At 42.6% G+C, this 14,787-nt stretch overlaps 1 protein-coding gene across 1 annotated transcript in view; it reads right to left on the minus strand.

Moving 5' to 3' along the window:
* LOC121432573 (acyl-CoA-binding domain-containing protein 7-like) overlaps positions 1 to 10,703 on the minus strand; it is an 84,242-nt gene extending 73,539 nt beyond the window's left edge. The window contains exons 1-2 of the mRNA XM_041630608.1: positions 10,663 to 10,703; positions 10,085 to 10,190 (exon numbers count right to left, since the gene is read on the minus strand). Of these exons, the coding sequence (XP_041486542.1) occupies positions 10,085 to 10,190; positions 10,663 to 10,703 (147 nt within the window). The remainder of the gene's footprint in view (positions 1 to 10,084; positions 10,191 to 10,662) is intronic.
* Between the last annotated feature and the right edge of the window lie 4,084 nt (positions 10,704 to 14,787).

A 14,787-nucleotide genomic window follows, 5' to 3' on the forward strand; every position in this document is an offset into this window, starting at 1 on the left:
TCCTGTATATTTCTATTTTTTTCTTAGCACACAGGCCTTTAATTTGCTAAGTGATGTATCTAGGATTAAAGCTTTGGCTTTGGTGGTTTGCTTCATCCTTTCCCTTAGCTTTTTGAGAGTCCAGCTTCGTGATGGAGATTTAAGTAGAAGCCACATTAATTGCCACAACTTGGATCTGTTCTTTTCTGTCTAGAATCTTTTTTGTTGTTGTTGCTTGCTCAGGCTTTATGTGGAAACTTGTGCCAAATAACTGGACACCATTTTCTGAACAGAGACTGTGCGTTCATTTCCTGGTCTCCCAGACCTGAATGATTACACAAAACTATATTAATTACAACACTGTTTGACCAATGGCTCAGCCATATTCCCAGCTAGCACTTAAATCTTAAATTAACCCATTTATTTTAATTTGTGTATCACCATGAGGCTGTGGCTTACAAGTAAGATTCTGGCATCCTTCTCCTTTGGCAGCTACGTGGTTATCTGCCTGGAACTGCCTTCTTACTTTCTGCATTCAGTTTAGCTTTCCTTCTTAGTCATATTCTTCCCTGCCATAGGCCAACAAACCTTCTTTACTATGCAATGGTAATAAAACTTATATACAGAATACAGAGTGGAATCCCACACTAGGCACTTGGGGAAGAGTCCATGCAGGAACACACCAAGGACTCCATCATCATAGGTTCCTTGCTATATTAATCCCACCATTCACAGAGGACTAAATTGGATGAAGGATAGGAGACTGGAGTTGACATCCACCCAGATGGTCACCTGGGAGGCTGAAACCCATCTAAATCATCACGTAGCCTTCTGGGGATCCTTTCTTCTTTCTGCAAGTTTATTCATTCTCCTCCCTATTTCTCTCCCTGCCTAGCGAGGTCAGAGAAGCTTCCAGATTCATCTAGGATTAGGGATGCCTTCTTTGCTTTCATGATATCTTTGTTAATCCTCCCTCCATTAATATGTCTACAATTCTCTTACAGACCATGTGCTGAAAACTGTTGTGTGGTGTTTTTGCTCTTTTTTTTTTCAGGGGGCCCACCAAGCTGCCAAGTAAGCATATGTAATGGATTATTCTTACTTATGAATGCCCAGCCTTAGCTTGGCTTGTTTCTTGCCAGCTTTACTTAAATTAACCTGACTACCTTTTGCCTCTTGGCTTTTATCTTTCTCTACTTCTGTATACCCATCTTTGCTTCTTTCTTCATGGTTTACTGTGTAGCTGGATGGCTGGCCCTGGTGTCTTCTTCTCCTTGTTCTCCTGCACCTTGTTCTCTCTTCCCTCAGATTTTTCCTTCTATTTATGATCTCTGCCTGTTATCCCCAACTATTCTTGTTCCAGCCTTTCTATTGACCTTTCATCTCTTTATGAGGACCATCAGGTATTATAGACAGGCACATTAACACAGCTTCACAGAGTTAAACCAACGAGGCATAAACAAAAGTAACACCTGAAACTAATATTCCCCAACATTTCCTCTTTTTCTAAATATAGTAACACTGGATACAATAGGAACAATTATCAAGTAAAGATTACATTCATAATGTAATGAATTCTAGTTGATTTGTGTCTGGCACATTAAAATAAAATACCTTATTATTTCCTATCTTATTCAATCTACAGTTTTATACCTCATTTACCTTCTATCATTAAAAAAAAAAACCCTGTAACTATATCTGGTCTTCAACTTTATCAAAGACCCCAGATAATTAAAAAACAAAATGTGCATTGCAAATGACTTCAAAAATCTCTAGAAATGACAAAAACATCTGAATGCTTGGACAGTCACTCAAATTTCCTTTCGAATGTTGGGGAATCCATCAACAGCATACAGGCCCATAGAATCCAAAAGGTCTTTAAATCAAACAGGATATTTGAATGACTGTCTCCTCTATATTAGCTGTTGTAAGTCACTTTCCTATGTGTCCTGCAGAATATCTGGTAGTTTCTTCTGTAAAGCAGGAACCCTGAAGGACTTTCCCACCTTTTTCAGTCTGGCAAAGTTCAATGATCCCTTTCCTGTTGGTCCTGCATGCCCAGTATATACAATATACTTTCAAGTAGTCCAAGCCAGAACATCTTCTTGTTCGACTGGCTAATCTCGTCACAATGACAGCAAACTCCACTAGGAGATTCTTCAATGCCCATCATCTCTGAAGTAAATAGTGCTGCCAGGAGCAAATGTATCTCATTGTCATAAACAATTGACAAGCATTCAAAATTCTATACGTCTTTGAAAGGATTAAAGTCCATCTATCTATTTAAAATAAATCTTATATGATATGGAAAACAAACCTAGCATATCTACAAATTAGAATATTATAGATGATTAACTACTGACCTGTGTTTCTTGATTATCCTAAATAGTTCATAATAACACTTTTTAAAAACTAGTATTTTTACCTTACATTTTTAAAATGAACTGCATAGGTATAGTACCTTAAGAAAGAACAGAAGCATATATACAATACGTTGTAACAAAAATAAACGTGAATCTTATCAACAAAAAATCCTTTAAACAAGAGTAGAAACATATACACAGTGTTGCAACAAAAAGTGTCTTAAATTTGTATCAACATGAAATTCTTTTAAACAGGAATAAAACATATATACAGTGTAACAAAATTGACTTTGAATATGTACCTACAAACCAAAATGCATGCTGATACAAAATATCTGGGATAGTTTTCTTTTTATTCTATATTCCTATATAAACAGTATAATAACAAACATCCATGAACCACAAGATAACCAAAGACCACCCACATCCCCTTTCCTCTTGGGAATGTGGACGTTGTGTTCTCTAGACTACTTCCTGCTGAATGTGGGCGAAGTATCTTTAGGGTCCCAGAGAAAGAGTTTGAGATGGTGACCAAGCCCTAGGTATATCAGTTATAACTTTTTTTGATAGGTATCACCTGTCAAGTTTCAGGAGGCCTTCCCTGATAAAACTAGATTCAAATCAAGCTGGAACAAACACATAGCCTCTTGTTTCCTGCGAAAACCGAAGAAAAGTCTCTTCTCCAATGCATTTGTGATTTCCATTTGACAAATACATTTCTTTTTATCATTTTTTAAAGTTAGACATTCTTAAAATAACTAGACTGGTTTATTTCCACAATCCCTCTTTTAATTCTAGAACTCTTAGCAGGTGACCTTTGCTTTTCAGCAATCAAAAACAATTAAAAATCAACACAATACAATACAGGAACCAGACTCCCTGTGTGTTTTCCATCTTCATGTGGCGACTTATTTTTAAGCTTTTAAAAAAACTTTATTATTTTTAATTTATTTCTTGCCATGACTGCCATTACACATTTTTTTCTTTCTAGAGTCAATGCACATTTTAAGACACACTGGAATCTATTTAGAGGATTTTTTTCTCCACCTCTTTTACTGAGAGTTTTTTTAGCCTTTTTTGACTATACCAGCTAACTGTAGACTGCTAAGCTACATTTGGATCCTCCCAGTGCTCTGGCAGTGTCTCCACCCACTCTCACACTTAGTCATGAAAGCCACTCCCAAACTTGCAGAAAGGTCAGAAGTGGGGACCAGGAGCTGCATTCAACCTTCCTAGACTCTAGAATGATGACAGTCGTGCTGTTTCTCACAATTTTACTTCATTTCTGATTCCTACTAAATGTACTGACTGCTCAAGGACTTTCCAGCAGGCACAAACTCTTAATAATCAAACAATGAGTAAAGAAATAGAACAGTATCTTAAGTGCCCCTTTCTTCTGAATAGGAATGACAGAGATAGTACTAACCGCCAAAACAATAATAGTCAGGAAGCTCAGTCAACAGAACGTCCATTTTTATCCCTGGAAAACTCAAGAGTATAAGGAAACGAGGAGATAACCTTTTCTGAATCCCTCAACAAGCTGCAAGAGAACTTCTAATGGGCCTTCCTTCTTCGATCCCAGCACTCACAAGTTGCTGGAAACACTTCTTACAAGAAGCCTGGAGTAGCACAGATGGAGCCTGTCCCTCAGAGGCTGCACATCATATTTGTTTTCAATTGAACAAGGCTTTGCCATTTCCACAGTCCGGCAATGCCTCTTTGTCCTTCTGGAACTCTAGAGATTGTCGAAATGTCCAATCCGGGGAAAACCTTTTCAGAAAGGCCCAGCAGAGGACGTGACAAAAAGAACTTGCACTGTGGAATCTCTGTCCACATGTAACTGTCCTTCTGCCATCCGGTAGGATTCCTCATGGACAGAGCCTGGCACAGGGATGCGGTTCTTGGATCTTGGACAGACAATCCAGAGCCAAGTCCAGGCCTAGTCAAGGAGGCCTCTGGGTCACAGGAGAGTGAGGGTGTGGTGGATACAAGTGCTGTGATTTCAGAGAAATGTACCAGGGGTGTCAGTTTGGAGGGTCAGTGTGGCATCCCAATCACCAAGTAGCAGGCACACAAGAGTGCTGGAAGAGGCAAAGAAGGAAGTCTCCTGAGAGTGGGCACTCCCTGTGGAAGCTGGGAAATGGCTAACTGTCTCTGATATCAATAAGGAATCGCTGGAGACCAGTGAAAGTCCATCCACTTGGAGAACTATTTCCCAGGATCCAGAAGACCGGAGCCTGAGCCCACCTCATTGCTGGGCACTGGGCTGTCCCGTAGACTGTTGTACAAAATATTCTCCACGACTGTGCCCCAGAGCTTCAGTTTGCTGCAAATATCCTGGCTGCCAGGACTTCCCAGTCCAGCCTCAAGACTGTGCCCACTACAACCCAGTCATCCTTCCAGGATAGGTATCCTTTCTTATCAAGAGAAGGGAACGTCCCTACCATTTCCAAACTCCGGGACACATGGCATAGCCGTATTTTTTGTCCAAATAATGACAAAACTGAATATACAAGTCACAGAAAGGACATACAGCTTATAGAGATGAGGCCTGTAGAAGCCTACAATATAAATAATAATGAAAAGAATTTTGGGGACAGGATAAAAGGCTTTTTATTGTCATATTGACCCCAAAAAACGTTGCAGAAATACTCTCCACGGAAAGTCAATGGTTTATCAGCCATGACACAAACACAAGTATCAGTATGAGCAGACTATTCTCCCCCAACAGGCCACTGAAGGACATGACCCCATGACCTCCGATGACAGAAAAACATAAAACAAACAAACACTAGCGATTGTTCCCAGGCCAATCCTAAAGGTACAGTCAACCTTTCCCAGACAAATGGAAGTGCTATGGTCAACCTATGTGCAGAGAAACTGGGTCCGTAGACAGCCACTCTCAGCGCAGGGCACTGGCACCACGGGCCCCAGGCTTCCCTGTCCATTGTCATAGGCACTGCATAATGGTATGATCTAAAAAAGCAAATGCTTTTCCTCATTTAAGGTAATGAAACAGAACTAACCATGAGTAGAGTACGACTTTAGTGTCCACCTCACAGAGCATCGTGTGCAGAGCCTGGAACAGTGATATGGTTCTTGGATTTTGCACAGACCATCCAGAGGCAAATATACCCTAGTCAAGCCATGTCTGTGAGTCACAGGACAGTGAGGATGTGGCTTTAGGAGAATGAACAAAGAAGTTTCAGTTCGGGAGATCAGTGTGACATCCCAGGCATCAAGCACCAGGGATAGCAGGGGCTGTAGGGCACAGAAGAGGAAGAGTCCTGTGAGTGAGCACTCCCCACGGAATCTGCAGAGATGAGGGTAAGTCTCAAAACAGTGAATTGCTGGAGAATTTTCCCCAGGATCCAGAAGACTCGGGCCTGAGCACAACTCACTGCTCGGCCGCTGGCGTTGTCCTTCAGGACTGTGCCACTGGGAAGTCCTTTCAAGACTGTGCCCCTGAGGTATCTGCTGCAGATATCCTCGCCTTCAGAGCCTCTCAGTCAGGCTTCACGACTGTGCCTGCTACAACCAAGTCAGGCTCCCAGGACAGGAATCCTTTCCTCTCTAGAGAAGGGATCGTCCCCAAGATTTCAAAACCCCAGGAGCATGACATAGCCATGTGCTTAATGCAAACAGTAAAATAGAGGGGCCTGGAAGTCCCAGGCAGAAGGGCAGGGACAAGTCCTGGACAAACTGAGAGGTCACATGACTATCAAAAGACCGTTGGGCACAGCATAAAAAGATTTGTATTTTCATTTTGACCTCCAAAGTTAAAGTGCAAGAGAACTCTGCACAACAGCTCAACGGCTTATCATCCAAGACACAAAACCAAGGGTCAGTCCTGAGCAGACTCTTCATGACCCAACAGGTCGCTAAGAACAGGACCTCACGAGCTCTGTAGGATAGACTTCAGTAGAGAAATTGGGGATTATCCATAGATGTGCTCCTGCAAAGAAAACTCTATACAATGAACCAGCCCAAGACAGAGTGTGTTGGCATGTCTGCCACCACAGGATTCCCAAAAACACAAAACATTCAAATACTAGCTGTGTTCATCACTCCAATCCTAAAGTACATGGTCAAGCAGCCAAAGACAAATGGAAGCCATGGGTCGTACTATATGCAGAGATCCTGTGTCCTGAGCCAGCGATTATCAGCACAGGGTACAGGCACTATGTGTCCCAGGCATCCCTGTCCATTTGTCTGAGGCACTGCCTATCTGGAAAAGCAAATGCGACCCCATCTGAAAGCAAGGAAACCTTTAGGCATTACTTTCTCTGTGTATGATTTATCTTGAGGTCCTGTCTGCAGTGCAAGGCCACAGGGAAAGGTCTGTATCTGGTCCACCTTGGAGTACTGTTTCTGGAGAGGATATGAATCGACAAAGAGGTGATAGTGGCGTTTGAGGTCTCACCATCTCCTAGTTCCGTCATTGTAGTTAGTGCCAATTATACTGTAACAAAGGAAACAAAAGTCTTTAGATTTCCTTCTGAGGGTGGTGTTTGGGCTGAGTCAACCCTACAGGACCAAAACAAACAAATTTTTAGGACTGGAGAGAGTGCTAAGTCAACCACGTAAGACCCCAGCCTAAACGTCATCTAACCTTGTCTTTCTCCTGATCTGCTCTCACCTGATCTTTGTGTAGCTGTGTACAGAGGCACCAGAGAGCCAGCCCAGTGTCTACCCAAGTCACAAAGTAGGCACAGTCATCAGGACAGTAGTGTGGCATCCTTGAGTTCACAGCAGATGAATCATGGCCTCTGGATATCATGACGAAGAATAAAGGACCTAGGGACCCTAGGGGCTTCCTACTCAACTAATTGGAGATGGGCAACCAGCTGAGTTTTCCAGGCCCTCCCAGCTCGGCCTGGATATCAAAGCCATGTTACTCTATCCTATGTCTGCCTTCAATCTCAGAATGGTGGCCTGCATGTCACTGACAACTTTTCATGACGTGGCAGGTGCAGAGACCCATGGTCATTTGTGATTTCTTCTGGTACATTGTGTATACAGTACCCATCTGACTATGGGTACAATGAGCATAAGGTGAAGGTAGAAATACAAAGGTTAGAGCTAAGGCAGGAAAGGCCAGAAGTTAGGAATGAGTAATGTTAAAATATAAGAGATAACTAGAAATAAGCTTGAGACATTGACCAATCAGTTTTGTAATTAATATACTTTCTTTGTGATTATTTCAGATCTGAGGGCTGGGAAATGAACTAACTATCAGTGTCCAGTTAAATAATGGTGCAAACATAGGCCAATTACATCCACATAAAACCTGAGAGAACTTGGGAAGGAATCTGAGACACAAAAGAACAGAGTTAAGAGACGAAAGAGCAGTGTTAAGGACGGCTTATTGGTAGCAGCATTTTCTCAGGTAGGCTCTGTTTGCTGGCCATGAGCAGAGGCACGTCTTCTTTAAGAGAAGGCTTCCAGACTCAGCCTTAGCAGCAAAACTGACCAGCTTCTTTAAGAGTCGGCTTCCAGGTTTGTGCTGATTGCATGAAACTCTGGCTCTTGCTGGGGGTCTTGAACTTAAATAGGCTCTGTAAACAGTGTGCTATAAACTCCTCATGGTGACATAGATCCACTGTGTCCTTGGAGCTGGGGCAGTGACCATGACAAAATTGGGAGCATGGGGATGAGGGAAGAAGGGAGGGTGGAAGGGGAGGAGAACTTGAGGGAATGGGATATTTGAGATGAGAGCATGGAAAGAGATATTTTAATTGAGGGAGCACTATGAGGGCTAGCAAGAAACCTGACTCTAAATTCACAGAATTAACAAGGATGGCCCTAGCTAAGACCCAAGGCAATAGAGGAGAGGGTGGACAAACCAGCCTTTCCCTGTATTCAGACTGATGAATATCTTAATTGTCACCATAGAACCTTCATCTAGCACCGGAATGAAACAGAGGCAGAGACCCACAGCAGAACATTGGGCTGAGCTCCCAAAGCCCAATGGAAGAGTGAGGGGAGTGAGAATATGAGCAAAGAGGTCAAGACCACGATGGGGACACCCACTGAAACAGTTTAACCCGAGCTGATGAGAACTCACCAACTCCAGCTGGACAGGGAAGGAATCAGCATAGGACCAAGCTAGAGCCTCTGACTGTGGTTGGCTGTTGGATGGCTGGAGCAGACTGCAGGGCCACTGGCAGTGGCACCAGGATTTATCCCTACTCCATGCACTGGCTTTGGGGAACTCATTCTCATTGGATGGAACCTTGCTCAGTCTGGATATAGTGGGGAGGCCCTTGGACTTTCCACAAAGCAATGTGCCTTACCCTCTTTGAGGAGTAGATGGGGAGATGGGGGACTATGGGGGGAAGGTGGAGGGAATGGGAGGAGTGAAGGAAGTGGAAACTGGGATTGGTAATAAAATGGAAAAAGATAATTTTTTCCTTTTTTAAAAAAATAAAATAAAAATTAAATGGGCCTAATTATCATTTTAATTGAGAAGTAGCATTTTCAAAAGCCATATATTCAATTATTATTTGTATAGCTTCTGAATTTCATATCATTCTATTTACTGATATATTTGGTCGTTGGAAGAAATCTGTGACGCCTTCCTTTGGCCTGCATGATTTTAGTAGATGACTCATTTTTTTTCCTGTTTCTCCAATTCTGCCCCAAGCATTCAAAGCTGCTGCATGGCAAAAATCCATGGCATGGTCATCATATAGAGAATGCCATGGTGCATCATCATAAACTCCCTCTCTAGGAAGTTGATCTTGGGAGATTTCCATACCTCTAACCCTATTTTGTTCTTCAATGGTCTAAGCCTCTTCTCAGAATCAGGAACATCATTGCAATTGTTGGCCAGGCCCTGAGAAAGCTTTAATCAAGTCTATGCTGTCTTTAGGGAGAATTCTCTTATAAACTGACCATGAGTTTAACACCTGTTTCACAAAAGGTGAATGCATGCTATATGAGACTATTGCTTCCTTGAACCTTCTTAAATCTAACATTTTCACAAGAGTCCATTTAACTCTTGCATAGCCTTGGGGAAATCTATCATTTGGCAATTGTTCCTGTAAGATGACTGGATAAATTAAAGTTGGCTGTTTGAAACCCTTATGCTCTCTTCCTCTCTGTTCTTATACGGCAATACTGAACTTGTTTCTCCATCAAATTCCTCTGTCTGGATTTGACTCTCTCTGTGATATGTTTTATTAAGTTTTCCTAAAACTTCTTAGGACTCAGATTTACCAATATTTTTAGTGATATTTACATCACTAAAGCAGATATTTATGACTGACATTAAGTAAATCCCATCTAACATAGTTCTACTCTCATTTAATCATCCCAGTTTCAAACTGTCCACCATATAATCATCCAGAGATTGAAATTCCTCCTTTGAGATGTGTGGGATTAGAGGAGGAGGGGAAGATAGGGAAGGAGAGAAGCCCTGACTCTAGAGTCCTACCTACTTCCTCAGATTGTTTCTTTGAAATCTTGAAACCATATACAGATGGTCCTCAACTCAAGACGGGGTCACATGCCAAAACCCCATCCAGGTATGAATTTCCTGATTTTGAAATGGAATGATCAGACCTATCAAGATCACAGCTCAGGCCTGACGAGCTTGTGTTCAGAACACTTGCTTCAACTAACTGCAGTTAGGCAAAGCCAAGCCACACAAACCCTCATTGATAATTAAGCGCTCAATAAGGTAAATGAATGACAATGGCACTGAAAGAAATACAAAGTGTTGATTGCTGTGGACTCACCTGCCTGGAAGGCTGAAAATGTGTGCATAGGACCACGCATGTCAACCACTTCTTTATTCTTCTCCAGTGAGAACAAGTGTCTGCAACAGAGCAGGTTGCATGGACTCTGAAATCAGAGAGAAATTCAACCTTTATGGCTATGGGGAGGGGGAGCCAGGAACCTGGAGGTGGTGGCCATTTAACCTACAATGTGGAGGCCTTCACCTTCCTGGGAGTCCACAGGTGTGGTGTAGAGCCAGAATTCCAAGGACCCCTTCAGCTCTCCCTGTCTGCACTGCCCTAGCAACCTCCTCCCCTTTCTGGTCCCCTCAGCCTCCTCCACCCCTCCCATGCTTTGAAATCTGCTGTCACCATCTCCTCCCAATGCCAGATGCTGCAAGACTCTCAGGCTGGGCTACAGTTAACAGTGTAACACTGAGCTCTGGGGAGGTCAGAGGCCCCAGATACTGTGACTTCTATACTGCTGGGCAACTCAGCTTCTCATTCAAGACTCAGCAGCTCCAGCACCTCTGAATTCCTAGCAAACGCCACAGAGGACAAAGACAGGTTCTCTGCTGGTGGGGATCCTTACAGGACACCTGTCAGCAGACAGATTAAGAAGGGCTGAGCGCTTCTCCATCCTGCAGCACCAGAGACCGGGCAGTTAAACCGCCAAAGAGCAGAGAACAGTTCAGAAACAGGCAGCCTGATTGGCTGCAGGCAGCTGGTCCTACCATGTGATTCAATGGTAGCCTGTGATTGGCTGAAGCATCATTGCTGGGATTGGTTGATCGATGGCTACAAGAGTATCCTGTAGTATTAAGCTACAGGTTACTCAGTAAATCGGGTTACAGATGTCTTTGTGTGGTGGCCACGTGAATACAAACTATCAGCCAAAGCCTGGATAAAGGTGCAGGTCAAACAGGTTAGAATTTCACAGCCTCAGGTTGATCATCCTTTTCCTGTCTGGAGGGACTAACACAAAACGTGAGTTTGACCAGTGAACCTTCTGCCAGGATCACAATGATCTGCGGCACTCCAGACAGACATCTTGATCCCACAGTGTCAAGTTAGCCAAACATTCCTGGATTTTACCCTTTTGTTATTCAGAGGCCTTCAAAACACAAGGACTGTGGGCTACAGATGTTTACATTGGAAAGGAACTTGTATAAAAGTGTAAACCTAAAATCAATTGCGTTGCAAAAAGAATAAACACCAGTGAATATATATTTTAATCTTTGAAGTGTCTGCTAGATGATACAGTGTAGAAGGAACAGGTATTTTGTTGTTGTTGTTGTTGTTGTTGTTTCGTTAGTTTTTTTGTTTTGTTTTGTTTTGTTTTTTACAGAAGCCACCATGAGGCAGTTCAAGCAAATCCACTGGAAGGTCTGATGTGGGAGTCCCCTCTGTGATTGCCATTAATGAATAAAGAAAATTGCCTTGGCCTATTGATAGGGCAGAACTTAGGTAGGCATGGATCCCCTGCCAGAGACAGACGTGCTGAAATTGTGCAGGTAGACTATGACCTCATACTGTTATACAGATTAATAGAAATGAGTTAAATTCAGATGTAGGAGTTAGCCGATAAGAAGCCAGAGCTAATGGTCCAAATAGTGATATAATGAATATAGTTTCTGTATGGTTATTTTGGTTCTGGGTGGCCGGGTTGAACGAGTAACCAAGCAGCCTCCTCCAACAAGGGTCAGCTCTCAGAGGCAGCTCAGCAGTTGGTGGATGATGGTGGTGCAGGCTGAGAACCACATGTCCTCTACTGCTCTTCTCCTGTTCCCAAAATGTGAGCTCCATGAGGCTCAGCCACACTTCTTTCTTCACTGCTGAGTTCTCAGGGCCTAAGACAGAGCCTGGCACATAGAAGGTTCTCAGGAAACCTTGTCAGATAAATGACTGGCCACATTTACCTGACAGTCTGTCTCTGCTCTCTCTAACTTCTGCTTGCATGAGCCTGTGCACACACACACACACACACACACACACACACACACACCTCCAGTGCAGGGAACATCAACCTTCTTACTAAACCTTACCATTTCTTAACTGATCCCCTCATGTGACTTTTGTTTATCTGACATATAGACACTACAATTTCTCTAAGATTTTCAGAACTTAGAAAGGAAGCCATGGTTGTTTATTATTATTATTGTTGTTGTTGTTCTTGTTGTTGTTATTTTGGCCTCATCTTGCCCACTTGACAGGCTTGGACACATGCTACTTCCTGTCTGGAATGCCCCTTTTTCTCCTCCTCCCTTCCACCTACCAGAACTAAATTCTTACAAATATCTGGGTATTTCATGATTCAGGTCTGTCTTTCCTGAATTTGATATTTGTGCCTTTTGGGCATCTTCAGAGTCCTAGTCAAATAGTTCTGAGTGAAGAAATACAACTTTAAAGCTACGGCATGGAACTGTAATGTTTCTGTAAGAGACATAAGGAATGCACTCATGAATATGAGCAGGCATGCTCTGAAAGATCTCAGAAAATGCAGGCCAGCATCTGTGAAGTCTCTGCTGGGAGAGGGAGTGAGGGGCCAGACTCAAGTCATCAGGCAGAAGTGGCTTTTATGTTCTGAGCCATCTTGAAGACCCTACATTCTTTTATTGTGGGTTCCCTGTCTATTCAAGGATGTTTTACATGATTTCTTATGAATTTTTCTGACTTCCATAACTGCTACCCCCCTTTTTTTTGGCAATCTTCTATTATTGTCATGATTTCCTTTTATTTTATTTGTATTGGTGTCTGTCCCATGTCAGTGAGGTACCCCCGGAGGCCTGATATTGGATTTCCCAGGCCTGAAGTTAGAGACGGTTTTGAGCCACAGTGTGGGTGCTGGAAATCAAGCCCAGGTTCTCTGGAAGAGCAGCCATACTCTTAACTGCCTTCTCTCCAGCCTCCCCGGCAACCTACTTTGTTTTCTGTTCTTTCCCTAGTTATTTCATTCCGGTTCTCTGTATCCACAGATACGTTGCCCTGTCTGATCACAAGGAAAGGATTTATTTTTCGATTTTGAAAAATTAACTTTTGTCTTCTTATTCAACTTTTTTCCCTGACAATTTTGTGCAGTTGTCTCTTTCTAGTAAGGATTTTAAATTTCCAAATTACAAAGATCATTTTTACATCCCTTATTGGAGTTAATTCACTTGGGAGCATTGTTTGTTCTCCTCCATGAGTTCCTTAATAAATATTTTCACTGGACAGAGAAGTCTGATCTTCCCTTTTTGTATTTGGTGTTAGGTTTGCTCTTGTGTTGAATTTTTCCTTCTAAGCAGTAGTGCTGGGTATGAGGGGATGCCTTGCTAATTCAGTTTTCTTAGTTCACGAGTGCCCTCTTGTGTTGATACAATGAACTGTAGTTTCGAGAAAGCGTTGGTATCTTGTTTACTTAGCTTGCTGGTTCAATATTTTTCTTATGCTTTGATATCTTCATGTTACTATAGAATTTTAGCTCCATCCCTTTCTTTCTTCAGCCCTTTATTTTTAAGTTGGTGCAAAAGTTGGTGTCTTCCCAACTTTTCTCTGTTCCCTCAAGAATTTTATATCCTTCTGGTTAGTGTTGGTGCACGTCTTAAATCCCACTACTTGGGAGGCAGAGGCACATAGATCTCTGTGAGTTTGAGGCCAGCCCGAGGTATAGAGCTAGTTCCAGGATATCCAGGACTACAAAAACCTGTCTTGAAATAAAACACACACACACACACACACACACACACACACACACAATTTCTTAATCTTTTCTTTTGGCTCCAGCTGTAATTAAGCTCAGCTCAAATTCTTCATTTATTGAAAGAAGAAAATGCTGTGATTCATACATGAATGGATTTTAATGACTTTATTCTAAGTACTCTCATTTATTTGAAAAGGATGCTGTTTAGTTTTCTTTCTGTGTCTCTGATAAAGACCATGACCAAAAGCAGCTTGGGGGTAAAAAGCGTTTATTTGGCTTACACTTCCGGAATAGAGTGTATTGTTGAGAAAAGTTAGGGCAGGAACTCAAACAGGAATGTAGGTGGGAAACCACCTGGTAAAACTGTCACACATCCATCAGAAGCACGTCTCCTACTGGCCTCCAGCTCCAATCAAGTGAGAACCAAGCTTGACCTCAGAGCGACCATGCCGTGCTTGACCATTATCTGCTTCTTTGACATCATGTGAATATAAGGCCTTTTACAAGGCCATGGCATCTCATCCATCTGTGTTAACCTGTTTACAGCGTCTCAGAGTCCTCTTTGTGTGTAAGTGACTTTCTCTTCCAGTGCATTCGGTAAGGCTGGCTGGAAGAGAAACTCGATCCCAAGAACTGTTCGCAAGTGACATCTCCCAGATAGTTGATGAAATTGTGCCTGCTCTGTTTACCGTGGTCCAGAATAAAGCGTTTGTATTTTTTGGCCACAGGTATTTAACTTCTGTTGTACACAGAAAGGTGCCTCTCTGTCTCTCTGTTTCTCTCTCTCTGTGTTTCTCTCTCTCTCTGTTTCTCTCTCTCTTCTCTCTCTCTCTTCTCTCTCGCTCTCTCTCTCTCTCTTTCTGTGTGTGTGTGTGTGTGTGTGTGTATGTGCGCACGCGCATGCACACATGCACGTGCGCATGAGTTTATTTTTATAGAAAAATACAGGCCAGGTGGGGGTGGTGCATTCCTTTAATCTCAACATTAAGCACTCAGGGAGCAGGTGGATCTCTGAGTTCGAGGCAGGCCTGGTCCACAGAGTGAG

The sequence above is a fragment of the Microtus oregoni genome, unplaced genomic scaffold, assembly GCF_018167655.1.
Source record: "Microtus oregoni isolate MIOR12 unplaced genomic scaffold, Mior012 000035F_ref0000213, whole genome shotgun sequence".
Taxonomy (NCBI): domain Eukaryota; kingdom Metazoa; phylum Chordata; class Mammalia; order Rodentia; family Cricetidae; genus Microtus; species Microtus oregoni.